Source organism: Drosophila willistoni (genome assembly GCF_018902025.1).
Source record: "Drosophila willistoni isolate 14030-0811.24 chromosome XR unlocalized genomic scaffold, UCI_dwil_1.1 Seg143, whole genome shotgun sequence".
In the NCBI taxonomy this organism is placed as follows: domain Eukaryota; kingdom Metazoa; phylum Arthropoda; class Insecta; order Diptera; family Drosophilidae; genus Drosophila; species Drosophila willistoni.
In genome coordinates this window covers 3,722,507-3,737,882 of record NW_025814056.1, presented here as the reverse complement: position 1 = coordinate 3,737,882, position 15,376 = coordinate 3,722,507, and the positions used below count along the sequence as shown (strand labels likewise).

At 35.8% G+C, this 15,376-nt stretch overlaps 2 protein-coding genes across 2 annotated transcripts; one reads left to right on the top strand and one right to left on the bottom strand.

Moving 5' to 3' along the window:
* Positions 1 to 955: 955 nt before the first annotated feature.
* LOC6645268 (grpE protein homolog, mitochondrial) lies at positions 956 to 14,809 on the bottom strand. The gene is made up of 2 exons (XM_002067917.4): positions 14,656 to 14,809; positions 956 to 1,749 (listed from the first exon to the last, which is right to left on the bottom strand). The coding sequence occupies exon 2, from the start codon at positions 1,728 to 1,730 to the stop codon at positions 1,059 to 1,061; it is 672 nt and encodes a 223-aa protein (XP_002067953.1). The 5' UTR covers positions 1,731 to 1,749; positions 14,656 to 14,809; the 3' UTR covers positions 956 to 1,058.
* Positions 6,139 to 10,720, top strand: LOC26528931 (larval serum protein 1 gamma chain; the record flags this gene model as incomplete). The annotated part of the gene is made up of 4 exons (XM_047011905.1): positions 6,139 to 6,160; positions 6,239 to 6,268; positions 8,783 to 8,910; positions 8,969 to 10,720. Coding segments are annotated over 4 exons (1,932 nt in total), but the record flags the coding sequence as incomplete, so codon positions are not given.
* Positions 14,810 to 15,376: the final 567 nt, after the last annotated feature.

Sequence of the window (15,376 nt, the reverse complement as noted above, 5' to 3'; positions counted from 1 at the left end):
TTAACACTTTTTGCTGCCTACCCCCTCACCTACCTCACTCACTCCCATCGTTTCGTTAGAATTGGAATGGTTACTGTCTTTTTATGGCTATCTGCGGGATATTCATTGGTTGTTTGTTTCCGCTGAAGCGCAACGTGTTGTTGTTGTGTGTTGTATGTTGCGTGTGGACTTCTAAGCAGGTTGTCAATTCACCTTGATTGCATTGCCTCATTAAACGGGCAAAAAGCATAGCGGGGAGAGGTGGGTAAGCCGAAACGGCAGTTCGATTTGCCAATGATGATGATGATGATGATTACAATGATGATCATTTATCAAATGTCTATAAAAAAAATGATGCAGCATTTTTTTTTTTGGTAACCCAAACCAGAACGTAAATTTGTCACTCTGTGACACAACACAAAAAAACAAAAAAAAACCCAAGAAATGAAATGTTGTGGGAACTTTTCTTTCAACGCTAATGAATCTCATCTGCCGACCACTTTCTTCCCTTCATATAAGGAAGAAGTCTCGAGCTTAATCCTTTTGATGATTTGACGCTTTCGATGCGCAATTTGTAAAGGTTAAAAATGTGAAAATGAGGCCAACAACGAAATAAATGACAATGAGATGAACATTTTCAGGTAACAGTCGTTTTACTTTTAAATACGACTAACAAATATTATTTTCATTTCATCCATAGCCCTTATATTTTGAATGTAGCAGAAGCTAACTATTCATTTTTCTTTTAGCAGAATTTTACTATTAAGTTTGAATTCCTTTCGAACTTCAAGTAAGGATATCTAAATTGAAATACTAAATGGACACATAAACGGTAATACAAAATTTTGTAGCCATTAAATCCAGTCAACATATTTTAACTTCCTTCATGTTTTTATGATGGGCCTAAATAAGGAATCCTTAAAATCGCAAGCAAACTTGTTATTTACATAAATTTGGTTAACCAAAAATTTTCATCTCAGGACAAAATTACAAACATTTATTATACAACAATTTTAGGAACAAACAAATGAATGCAATATTCTTCACATAATTTTAAGCTAGTGGTAAGCCTCTTAGCATTATTTGGCCACTCCCACCAAAGCCGGACGAATGCAGCGTTTGTGCAAGATGTATCCCAATTTCGTAACATCTACAATGGTGTTGGCATCAACATTCTTGTCCTCTATTTCGAACAGGGCCTCATGTAAATTGGGATTGAACTTTTCGTTTATTGGATTGAAAGGTTCCAAACCATGACGCTTGAAAACCTGTAGGAGACACGCTTTTGTCATCGAGAGGCCTTCAAATAGATTCTTCAGATCAAGATTATCAGCCAGCTTGTCCTTCGGCACTGCCTGTGTGGCATGACCCAGGGTATCGGCCACATCAAGTAGATCCCTGCAAAAAACTTGTATGCCAAACATTTTTGCATCCGCTATTTGCTTGTTAAGGCGTGCTCGCATATTCTCGGTCTCGGCCAGGGATCTCCTGTACTTGTCCAGAAGGTCGCTATGCTGTTCCTTCGCGTCAGCCAATTCTTTCATCAGGCGTTCGACTTCCGGAGAGGATGTTGGTGCTGCTTTCTCTGTTGTCGTCGCTGTCTCCTCAAGATTGCTTTCTGTATTGTAGAGCCTTGGCATGGCACCAATACGCCAAATTTGGGGGCTCAGATTCTGCGCCTCGGTCAGGTTCTTGAGTTGGTATAGATGACGACCAAACATCTTCACGGGTACTGCTGTCTTCGTTGCCATTTCAATATTACTCGATTTCCTGCCAAAAAATAAACAATAAATGTTATTGAATTTTCGTTTTGTTTTCCAGAGAACACTAAAGAGAATCAGTTTGAATAACTTGTGACTTTGTGACTTTGGGGTTTGTGATTTTGATAGTTGACAGTTAAAGTCTAAGGTAAATCGATCAAAAAACTAATAAACAAAGTGTCAAACACATTTACAAATTATATTCTATACGCTTAGATAACTAATAGAAATATCTGATTACATTTATATGTTCATTTATAGTGCTTTATTTTCATTTGAAATTACCGAAATTCCCATCATAAGAATGCAATATTTATGATCTGAAGTTTTCATTAGTTAAACAAATTTATGTAGAATAGCCCCATAGCTTGACTTGTAATATCAATTTTCCCAACACCTACAATTGAAAAGATCAATAAACTCATACGTACACACATATAGAACCTCTGATTGAAAACTCATCAAAATGAAATTATGCATAGTGTGTGTGTGTGTGTTTGTGTGTGTGTATGTCAGGGGGGGATAAGTGGATGTGGATGTAAATGTATCTATGACCGTTATTTGACTTTCCCAACAATATAATAATCATAAGTTGAATTGAAAATGACTTGAAGACGGCAAAACTTGAGCCCCAATAAGGGCAATCAAATAAAGCAGAGCCACGGCGTACGCAGCATAATAAACTAAATGGTTAACAAATATACAAACATACTATATAGCATATAAGTGCATACATACATATGCATATGTACATGTATTTGTAGCTGGGAAAGAAAGAAACAAGAAGAAACTTTGCTTTAGGTGACCGAGTCGACCCAAAGGTAAATATTATGCTGACAATCAAAAGTCACAACCAACAAAAAAAAAAGAAGAGAATCAAAGGAAAAAAGAAGAATGTTTTTTAACTTCAATTCTGTTTACCAAACTGTCCATGTATGGGGGTCGGGGCAAGTGCAAAGGCAAAACGGAATTGGGTCGATATGAACCTGCCCCTTACCCATCTCAGTGTCTGCCTGTTGGATCGGATCATATTTCAATAATAATTCCAAAAAAAAAAAAACACAGAATTTAATTTGTTTAACGCTTAAGACAACTCGCGTGCGTGGGTGAAGCGATAGATAGTTATCAGGCCCCCATCAGTTGACTACGTTTCAGTTGGTTCGGTTTGGTTTGGTTTGCTTAATTGTCATGACAAGTTGACAGTTCGCATGAAAGCGCAGCCATTGTTCCCTCTCCTCCGCACAAATTTTCTTTCTTTTGTTAAGACTGTGCTTTTCCTTCTTCTGACTTTTTGGTTATTTGTATATGTATATATATATTTATTTGGTGTTTATGCATTTATCTCACTTGACCCAATTTTTGTATGTCGCATGCCTTATTAAATCGACTACTACCGAACACCAAAAAACTGACGGCCAGCGGTCTGGGACCTTAACCCATGGGCGTAGTTAAAGGGTAGCCTTTCTTCTCAACTAATTTTCTTAAGATCCTATTACAATTTATATATTTTACACTTGTAATCTTGAATGGTTTTTTATGCTCTTCTCTCTTTTTTCCCCTAGGTATGCTCAAGACTACATCCATGGTTTGAGGGGCTCTGGATCTGGTGGCAAGGCGCGCAATCTTAAACGATGATTCATATATTTGGTTACATTTTTTTTTTTGCCAGCTTCGAACTGACTGGCCGTTGGGCGTATGCGTCAGACCTTAACCATTTCAATACAACAAGAAGCTTTTTTTTGTTGTTTTTTTTTTTGCATTGCCAAAGATAAGGCCAATACTTGGTTGAGTGCAAGAAATGTGAGAAAGCAAATTGAAATTCTCCATATACACATACGAACATATCGTTCAAGATCTTATTAAACCAAATGATCAAAGATATCTGAAAAAATGCATTTCGTTTTAGACATTTTATTTGTAATTTAACTGCAATATTCTTCGGTTTTTTCTGTTATTGACAACTTTTCGAGGGACAGTGAGCAAATTTATTAAGTAATCCATACGGAAATATGTTACATTTTTTTTTGTAATTTTTCATCTCCTCTTAGCATTATTGTCTTTTAAGCAGTTTTATCAGCTTTATCTAAAAAAGTTTAGTTAAATATGTACATTAGAACATAATCGCAAGTAGGACTCTCACGTTCTTCTTACGCATAAAAGAAATTCATTTACAGATTGTTATATAAACTTCAATATACATATTGGGAAATCAGTGAACATTTTGCTAAGAAAATATGAAAAACTTAGCTTAATGTTAACCTATAACTAAAATACTGCTAAAATGTTGCGGTGGTGAGGTGAAGTCTTCTATGAGACTTCTTTAATTAGCCAACAACATTTTTTTGCGGTGGCTTCAGACAAAAACTTTGACTCTTGTTAATAAATCTTTTTGTAGAATAGTTATCTATAACTTTTCCCCCTTGTAATTATGTAAAATTATCGGAACAAAACTTTCGTGCCAAATAAAGCATCTCAATAATATAACTTGCTAATTTTTACTTTCAGCGACCATAACTCCAAAGAGATCTTGGGATATTCCTTCCCAATTGCGATTTTGCTCTATAAATGAAGTTTAAATGATATATTAGATTAGACAAGCATGTATCATAACGATCAGTGACCTGTTTATTAAGGTCTTAACTCGTTCATTGGGTAGTTTAAAAGCAAACATGTTTGTAAGTATAGTAGTCGGTTTTCAACTATTTTTTTTTTTAACACAAGTGTCGATGCACAATATTGTATATAATGAGGCGGGGGATGCAGTACATGTCTCTAAGTTTGTAAGTGCTTAGGGGTGTGGTTAGATCCTCTAAGCATCTGTTTAATTTTTTTTTTTGGGTAGGGTCCCAAATCTGAAAAAGGGAGACACGCTTCAAAATATCACGTCAATTTTTAACTAATTACAGAAAAGTACGAAAAACAAAACTTTTATTTATTTCCCACTTTCAATGATCCTTGAAGGTTTCCTGATTTTTCTAAATATATTAACAAATTTGTTATCAATTATATACTAAATATCAAGTAAAAATATACAGGCAATTCTCATTAAAGCGGATTAAATGCTTTTTAATCTGCCCACGTAAAAATAAAATATTGTGAGGTAAGGCACTGGCGACCTGATATCCGAAACCCTAAAATTATCATACGTAATACTTGAACAGCCCCTTAATGCATTTATTCCGCATTCCGTAATATTAATGCAATGTCCAAGTTGTGGAAGGTACATACAAAGATATATCTTAACCGAAAAATGGTTCAATTACACATTTATACAAGTGTTCATGGAATAGTTCATGGAACATTATCATTATTTAAAGTTTTGACTTATAGTCTCCATGTTTTGCTTATTTTGGCCTTAAAAATCAGACATTAAGCAATTGCTTTACAAGATGGATTAGAGCTTAAATTGTATATATCGATATTAGTTTAATTCCAAGCTATACTTATAGACACTATTCTTGACTTTTGAGTTTTCTTGCTTCTGTCTCCGTATTGGTTTTAAGTATTTGCCATTTGAGGGCTTTTTTCGTCTCGCTCTCTTTTTAGGGTTTTAATCCGCCTGTCTAAGTAAATTTTTATTGGAAAATTCATTGCCTCAATGACATTTCTTTTCACAATTCACGTAGTTAATATTATGATGATGCCTTCTTTGCCGTCGTTGTCATAGTCACCCTTTCCAGTATCTGAACACTTTTTATTTGTATAATTTTTTTTTGTTTTTTTTGTGACCCAATCGCTTTGCGTTGACAAAAGGCACACACAATGATTGATGCGCTGGTTTTTCTTACTGGTGTTGTTGTTATTATTGCTGCTGCTGCTGTTGTTGCACTCGCCAAGGGGCCTGATAATGACTTTTTAAACACAATTCTAATGCGCTAAAAAGGGGGCAATCAAAAACGTTGGCGGTAGAAAAGAAGAAAAAAAAGGTATAAGCAAGAAAAGTCACCGATCAACGTTCAGAGTCTCTAGGAGAAGAGAAGAAAAAAACGATAAAGGGGTCTCCTATTGAAATGTAATTTGCATTTTATAAGCCTCTGGGCAAGAGAGGTAAGCCCAGCAACAACAAAACAACAGAAAAAAAACTATTACGCCTTAAGGGGACTTTTATTTGTTATTCTTGTTGTTGTAGTTGTTGTTGATTCTTCAACGTTTCAACGATTTATGCGTTTTTGATGATTGCGAAAACTATAGATATAGAGAGACATAAGTAAGGTCGTCCAGAACTTTAATATTATGTAAAGTACTTATGATCGAAGACAGCATAACGAAATGAAACTACAAAAAGGGTCCTGATTCTACCTCCTCACGCTCCCATTTTCTCTCCATCTTAGCTTGACTTCTTTTTTTTTTTTTTGTGAAATAATGCAAAATCATTTGGCCTGGGCCCTTTGCACGTGCGCTTTTGTTCCTTTTCTCACTTGGTTTTTTGTGTGTTCTGAAGGGTTTCGCAATCAGTGTACGATCATTGAGCGTTTGTCTCTTGTCATCATCATCATCAGCAGCAGCAGCATCGGCATCAGCAGCAGACAGTAGCAACATCTGCTTGATATTCATGTTGCATGCATTTTGCATAAAAGAGAGGGCACAATGATTAGACAACATTTATCCAGAGTTTTGTCACGTTTAGTTGACACTTTGGGCAAAAAAAAAAAACCCAAAAGTTATAATAAAAAAAAGAAAAGAATTAAAAAGGCTTATAGACCTGGGTGGTGGGCTAACAAGCCTTAAGCATGAATCAATAATGAGTATTCTGTCCTATCATTGTTTCGGTTCCATCTCATTAAGTTTATACAGGCAACAAAACATTTGTCATACAAAGACTAACTGACTGGCTGGCTTGCCGACTGACTGACTGACTGACTTTAGACTGAAAACTGAACAAAGACTTAAATATAATGCTCTCGTAACTGGACGTTAATATGTATCTACTTGTATTCCCTATAATCCGTTACGCCTGGCCGACGCTTTACATTAATACGCCAATTTTTTTTTTTTTTTGTACTTATTTTATACTCCTTACACAAAAGAGTCAGACAATGGCCAGAGACAACTGGCAAAGTGACTGTAATTAACATTTTTCGCATTATAATTTGCCCTTTTTGTGTTGTTTCTGTTGATGTTGATGTTGACTGAGCTGGCATTTAATGTGCTCACATTTACGAGGCTACAACATATCCGTGCCATAAGTAGAAATCATAAAGGAGGAAGGCACTTAAAGAGTAAAAATCATAACGAAAATGCTTTTGCATTTTCACATTTTGCAACTGTTGCTGCTGCTGCTGCTGTTGCTGATGACTAATAAACAAAGCAGCAAATGCAGTTGATGGGGAAGTTGGTTGTTTGCTTTTTACGAAGAGGTCAAGAGACAAGTGACCCATAAAGTAGAAAATTTATAGGTAAGCTAACTTGCTGCTGATGTAACTGGATATCGTTTGGTAATGTCATTTTTGTATGACACTGAATTGCAGTTGAAAAAAACGGCATTAAAGCTCTTCAGAGTATAAAAATGCAATAATAAATGCATAACTTATGTACAAAAATTTTAGTAATTATTAAAAAAAAAAAAAGAGAAAAATAAGTAATCTTTAGCTGCGCCTTGTAGTGCGGTCCATTGAAAAATCAAATAAATTTCCTTAATATAAGCTTCGTTTTTTTAAAGTCTACTTTAAAAATGATGAGATGGTTTTTTTAACAGCTATATGTTTTAGTCGATCGATCCGATCCGCCGAATTTTCAAACTTAATGTAAATTGGGCAAAAGCTTAAATTCCGAGTCACATTCCAGTAGCTTTCTAATGCGAATGGACAGACGGACATGACTCGCCTCGACATTAAGAATACATATAGTTTGTGGGGTCAGAAACGTTTTCTTCACTGCGTTTCAAATATCTGCTTAAAACTATAATATCCTTTACAAGGGTATACAAATATATACAATACGTATAATCAAAAGGGCAGTAAATTTTTGCATATTCTAATTTCAAGTTGAGAATAAGAGACTTTCAAAGTTTGCAAAGAATGCTAGTCTACATATACCACACAACTAAAAGAAATTCTTATGGGATCATCAGCCTTATCAATAATAACCGATATAATTATGAAAGAACTTCTGGACAAAGCAATGAACTGAATGTAAAACAAACACCTAAAGTAATGACAAAATATGTTAATGAACTTTTTCCTATTGTTAAAGCTGATGAGATCCAGACTACACTTGATTACCTAAATTCATTTGATAAAAGCATAAAGTACACTATGAATATAGAAAATAACTGAAAACTGGCATATTTAGATTCATTACAAAACAGACTAGGACATACGATTTAAAATTAAAAAGAAATAAAGAAACCAACGGCATGGGGAAGAATCACAAAAGTTGATGATAATAAATACATCTAGGAGTTGCATAGAAAGGATATTAAACATATCGAACCCAATATTTCACGAAGAAAGACCATCAAGACTCTGCTAAAAACTTACGGTAAGAAACACAAAGCAAAAAATCTATAAACAAAAAGCTTTTTCAACAATTAACGGTAAGAGCAGATAAATCGGATTGCTTTGTCACTAAAAAAAATAGCTCAAAAACTAAAAAATATCTTACCAAATATATTAAATATTACAAAAAGCAAACAAAATACAATTGACAAGATCAGAAAATACAAAATAACAAAAGTTTTGATTTAAATTGCATAAATATAAGCATTAAAAGATTAAAGAGCTTCTCAAAAACATAGGTGACTTGCATTAAGATGGCCCCCCATTAATCAGAGTGAGATGCCGTTTAAGGCATATATGTACATAGGTAAGTATATACACATGTAGTATAGGTTGATAGGAGACTACTTAGAAATAGATTAGCTGCAGCTAAATTTAGTTTGCATCAGAATCGTCAATGGTAAACAAGTGAAATGAAATTAAGCTGCCTCCTCTCATATATTTTGGTAAGCGTACAGCTGGCACAAACAGTAAACAATAACAAAGGTGAGAGTAAAGCAAAAAAAAAAAACAAATTACTAACAAACTAAAACTACTATTATTTAGCCAATGTCTATTTTATTGAAAAACAACGTTTTTTACTGGAAATTCTACATCATGTGCACGAACCTTTGTTAAACAGAAAATGGTTAATATTGGGCCAACATTTGATAACGGATAAAACTGAATATGTGGTAAGATGAATTCGCATATTCTTTGGCTATATTTTCAATATCATTTAAATTTAAACAGCTGTACAATGAAGAGATGAGAAAATTCTATGAGTCATACACTATGGGTCGTTTGGTGCCTAAGGATATCTTTTATAGTAGTCAACATCCCGAGCACTATGAGCAAACTTTGGGTCTTTATTATTATTTCTACAATACACGTGATTGGAGTACATTGCGTCAAAATATTTGCTGGGCACGAGTTCATGTCAATGCGGGTCTCTTTCTTCATGTGCTGACTTTGACTCTGTTCAAGCGGGAGGACTACCGACCACTGATAATGCCCAAAATCTATGAAATATTGCCTGAGGTCTATTATCATGAAGTTACAGTGCAAAAAGCGCTTAACTTTAACTTTGCCAATTGGTTTAGAGAGCAGGGAAATTTAAGTGATATTATCGAAATCTTACCCAAGGAAGGGCGGAATGGTGAGAATTGGTTTGAGGCCATGTCTGAGATGCATTTTCTCAGATTGAATGTTAACAGCAAAGCACACACTCAAGTTAAATATCTTACGGAGGATATAGGATGGTTATCATATTGGTATTATATCAATATGGGTGTAGCTCAAAGTGAAACAAATTTACAACAAGTCCATGAATTTTGGTATTGCCAATTAAGACAATTACTCTCACGCTATAAACTTGAACTCTATGGCCAACAACTGGAATATAGAAATTTAAGGGAAATTAATGAACCAAAGGCCACCCATTTATTAACTTGGCAAATGCAACGTTTTCAAGATGAAACTTTGGCCACTAGAAAATGGTTAAAAGATAAACTCAAACAACTCGAAAATCGTGTGCATATGGCCCTTCAGACGCAACATTATGTACTAGCGAATTCAACTCAAATTGATCTTAGATTAAAAGATAATTGGCTATTGGCCTTGCAAGAACTGTTTCCATTTGATTATAGCCAACTGTTGACTATCAATGCTGAGAGACCTCAGCTAATCTTCGAATGGCATACTGCATTGCGTTCAGCGAATTTCTTTTATTATATAGAAAAGTTACTCAAGCTATATGATAACTTTAGATCTGATTTTCTTAAGATGAAGTATAAAGAAAGTAATGTTTATGGTGAGTTAAGTTTTCAAGGTATTGACATAACTCCCTTGATAACCTATATGGAACCAGTTGATGTCGATTTGAGTAATCTGTTACATGTTAAGCATTTTTATTATGCTGAACATTTTCAATGGCCCTTCAGTCTGCAAGCACGTCAATGGCGTCTACAACAAAGACCCTTTAGCATTACATTTCGTGTGAACAGTAATAGAACTCAGTCCATAGTGTTGCGTTTATATCTTACCACTCCCACAAGAGGTGACCAGGAGCCTTTCTATCATTTGGCCCAATTTGTTGTGTCACTTAAAACAGGTTACACTAATATTACCAAATTTTCAAATCAATTTTTCGGTCTAGTTGATGATCATATTACTCTAACTGAACTCTATCAATATGTTAAACTTGCTGAATCGGATAGATATGATTTTCCATTTAACATAACGACACCGAATTGTGGTTTTCCAAGACGTTTGCTATTACCACGCGGTGGTCGTCATGGAAAACCTTTGCTCATGCATTTACTAGTGATAGCAACACCTTACAATGAGTCGATGAATATTATAGAGGAAACTAAATATCAATTAAATTGTGATTTTTCTAATCCTTGGATCAATCCTTTTGAGCCACAATTGGATGGACTTAATACTTGGCAAATGCATTGGCAGCAAGTGGAAATTTATCATGAAGAAAACGAAGACGATTGAAGTTTTAATAAAATAAAGTTTTACAGTTGGGTTTTTCTTTTGTTTTTTTTTTTCGGGCAAGTGAAGCCAAATTTGGGTAATTAGTTACGAACAGGGGACATGGGTAGCAGCCGCATGAGGCCTCTTACAAACATGTATAAAATATTAATCAAAATCACAAAAGAACAAGGCATTAGTTAGGTGCGGCTCACTGGGGGCAGAAGGAGATGGGGGAAGGCCCCTAAAAAAAAAACGTTGCATACAAACCAACAGATGGGGAGCCAAGAAGTGAAGCAGAAGAAGAAGAAGGTGAGAAGAGTTAGACATAGAGACAGAGGAAGAGTAGGAAAGAGAACTAGAAGCAGAGAGAGAGAGACAGAGAGAGAGGGGTTAAGAGGCAGCTAAACTTGTTATACGCAATCGAAATGAAAATATGGGCGAAATAAACCAATGGGGCTGGTAGCGTCAGAGAAGAAGGCGGTGGCAGCAGAAGAGGAGGAGGTGGTGGTGGCGGCGGCGGCTGTAAATCTAGAACTAGTTTTTGTATGACGCGGTATAAAAGAAAATATTGGACACCTGCACGGTTTCGTATCGCAACAAAATACAACAACAACGAGGCGTATGAGGGACAAGTGAAGCCCAAAACAAAAACAAAAACAAAAAAAACCAAACGAAATGAAACGGATGGATAGATGGATGGACGGACTAACTGACTGACTGACGAACTAAGGGCCAGGGCAAACGTCGCGACGAAATGGTCTCTGTGACGGTGGGGCATAACAGAGATAAGACTGAAACGTTGCTCAGAGAAAGGGCGAAGTGATGTATACCCTAATAATCACTAAATAGATGACTCCCTTGAACTGTAGCCATGGTATAATCAAAATACCCCCGCCATAAGTTAGAGTAGAATTGAGAAAAAAAACACAATTCAGGCAAGCGTAACGTTCCAAAGATTTCTCTCTTTTTCTGATTCTCCTCCTAGGAAGGCTCTTAGGTAGCTGCAAAATTTTGCCCTGGTACCTGCCACCACCACCACCACCACAAACAACAACAACACACACACTCTGTAAAAGGGGCAGCCAAACAAACGCAGGACGAAAACTAATGGCCAGGCTTTTATTTCCAAGAAATTTAAAACTTTACCAGCAAAAGAATCGTAAAAAAAATGGGTAGAAAAAAGAAAAGAAAAATGGTGTTAGGGTGTCTAGGGCCACTTGAAAACACATGGTACCATTACCCATTTGAGAGATTGAGATTCAGTTCCCTTTTTTGGGCTAGCAGGTAGTAAGCAGGACAAGCAGACAGACAGCCAGACAGACAGCCAGACAGACAGCCAGACATACACCGACAGAATGGTGGACCTATGAAATTTATGAGATCCCCTCTTGGATCATCACCATCATGATCATCCCTTGGACTATTCAGACTTGCAAATTAAAAGAAAGAAAAAGCAAACCCAGAGTATAAAAGCAACGACTATTTGATATCCTAAAACGCCTGTAGTTGGGTTCTAATGCTTAGTGTCAGATTGTGGTAACGGCCGATAGTAATAAAGGACATGGTAAAGTTTAAAATGGTTTAATGGATGTTTAATTATGCCGTTAGTAAATCAGTAAATAATGAAAAAAAAACCCAAAAGAATATGTAGTGTCTACCTTTTGACCATATTGCTTAAAGGGTAAACAAAAAATGAAACATAAAATACGAGAGAGAGAGAGAGAAGACAAAACGAAAAATTGATATGACAAAAGATGCATTTTGCCATTTTAGGTAAATCAATTTAACGCCTTATAAGTCGCATTTTATTTGTCAGCTTAAGCAGCCAACTTTGGAACTGGCTATAAAATTCATTCTGTTTATATAACTGAGAACCGAGAATACACTGAAGAACACACTGAAGGAGCGCGCACAGAACTGTGGAGCACTGTTGACTGTTGTCGACGGCACTCACAATGCTGTCGTTGATTACTTTTTGAACTTTCCCGACTTGAGGTTGTTCGTTTTCTTCTTTTGCCATTTATGCATAATTAATAAATTGCCTCATACGCAAAACGAAGACGGGGCGCCGATTGCAGCGATAAAACTCTTGCCTGTCCATTCCGTTGACTGGCTTTATGACTACAGACAAAAAACAAAAAAAAAAAAGAAGAAATTAAAATTATCCTTACACATTATTGACAGCGAGGCAGGCAGACAGACGGACAGACAAACCCGACCGCAAGTAAGCAAAAAGAGCAAATACAGTTGCGAATCGTAAAACAATCGAAAAGTCGTGTCTTATTTCTGAGAGTATGAGTATTGCTGATAGACAGACCTTACCAGTCCCCAGTCCGCAGTCCCCAGTCCCCAGTACGCAGTCCCGAGTCCCTGTTCCATTCCCACTACCGCCAAACCGCCAAAAGATCTTGAGTGGCGATAACGTATTGGTGCTTGAGGAAGTCACTCGTCGTGGCCCCTGTGCCTTTGCTGATTTGGGCTGAGCTGAGCTGTGCCCAGCACAAACCGATGATGAGTGGGCAAACATATGAGTAGTGCTGGTGCTGAGTGCTTCAAGAAAGAGATGCGAGATGTTAACCGATCGCTAAAGTTCAAAGTGAAGTGCGAATTTTTGAATTTACATACGTATCGATACAGAGTGTGGAAGCTAAATTTTGGAGGGAAGGGAAGGCTAGAGATATGCACAAATGTTCAAATATTCGTATTTTGAATTCGATTCAATGATCAACACTTGCTGTCCGTTTGTTCAATTGAAAGGGCGTAAAAGAGTGAAAGTCGTTTGCTAATTACATTTGTTCTAAGAATATTAAATAAAGATATAATTTTTCTGCTCTACTAAAATAAATAAATTGATTTTAGAAGAATTAATAATATTTTTTACTAGTCTCAATTGTTTGTGATTTTTATACCATACAACCATAGGATGTATGTAGTATATATATTCTTGATCACCCGAACACCCGAGTCGATCTGTCCGTAAATTTGAAATATTTGTGTTACTGGTGTATGGTATACCTAAGTCGGTGCGATGACTTACTTACTTCATTATACCCTTGCAAAAAGGGTATATTAATTTTGGTCAGAAGTGTGCAACGCATAGAAGGAAGCATCTCCGACCATATAAAGTATATATATTCTTGATCAGCACGAAGAGACGAATTGATATAGCCATGTCCGTCCGTCCGTCTGTCCGTCCGTCTGGATCAACGCAAACTCCTCCTAGACCGTTAGAGCTACAGAGTAGAAATTTTGCATGTAGGCTTGTATATACTGCAGGGGTTGTATATCTCGGATTCAGCCGGATCGGATCACTATATCATATAGCTCCCATACAAATGGCAAAGTCACGAACAGTGACTTTTCTTAATAACTTCGTTATTTTCTGAGCTATTATCATGAAATTTAATATTGTTAAGTTAATTACACATATAAACGACTATGCCAAATTTGATCAAGATCGGGTGAAAGTGAACTTCGTTACTTTTGACGCGATTGCTTTCAAATTAAACATTTGTTAGTTTAATATATCTGTTAATGACGGTGCCAAATTTGATAAGGATCGGGTAACTATATCATATAGCTCCCATAGTAACGATCGGTGGAAAACAGTGACTTTGATCAATATCTTAGTTTTTTCCTATGCTAAGATTGTAGGCCGTTCTTTCTCAAAAATTTGCTTTTTTAGTTAAAACGTTTTTCCACTTTGATGGCTATAGGTAAGGAAATAGTTACCAAAAAAGTTGCAAGGGTATACTTTGACGCGGTCGAAGTTAGCCCCGGCCCTCTGTTTTTTAATAATATTTAGTTAATGTTTAATTAAAATTTCACTCGTTCTTCAACTTCATCGTATTCATTTGGAATTTGATGTACGAATCGGTAGTAAGGAAAATAAGTTTTCAAGGACAAATTGTTAACTACATATTACTAAGGCGCGTTCCCAAGAATTTGACACTTACCGATTAATAAGATGCTGCAAGAATAGTTCAACAATTTGTCGCTAGGGGTATTCCGGGGTTTGTTTTTCGATTGTTGTATTATTGTTAACAAAATGCTTAAATATGTACGAGACAAATAAAATAAATGTGAAGGGCTGCTATGAAACAAAAACTATTCACAGTATCTACAAAAAACATGACATTTCGTATAAATTTTTTAACATTTCGAAACGCAAACTAGATCGGCCTGCTGTTTTTTTATTGCCACTGAGCATAACAGGTTCTCATTTTAAAAAGAAGATTCAAATGGGAAGATTCAATGAGGAAAAGCAAAAGAAAATAACAAAACAAAAATTCGATTTATTTTTTTTACATTTTGTTGACGTTTTTCTATGACTTGTATCCAAGGAAAGTTTGTAGAAAAAATATCTTGCAAGCCGAAGAAAATTCTGTTCTTTTCCGATATTGGAACTATTGTGGTAGCTGAGGCCTATGCCAAAACACACTGGCAGCGTGACTGCCGATTTACTAATCGAGCCTAGGATAAAAGCCTTAAAAGTCTGATACTTTTATAGGTCGGAATAATCCTGATAGTTTTGTATATTTCTAATAGGCAAAACAGTGGAAAAAAGCTTAACTATTGATCAACTTAATTTATAATACATAAGAAATAAGTTTGAATAAAATGTTAGTAAGTAATGTAAAAGCTATTATTAAAAAATTGTCAATAAATGAACACTTC

Coding starts and splice junctions, on each gene's coding strand:
- LOC6645268 (XM_002067917.4), bottom strand. CDS start 1,730: ATGGCAACGAAGACAGCAGTACCCGTGAAGATGTTTGGTCGTCATCTA.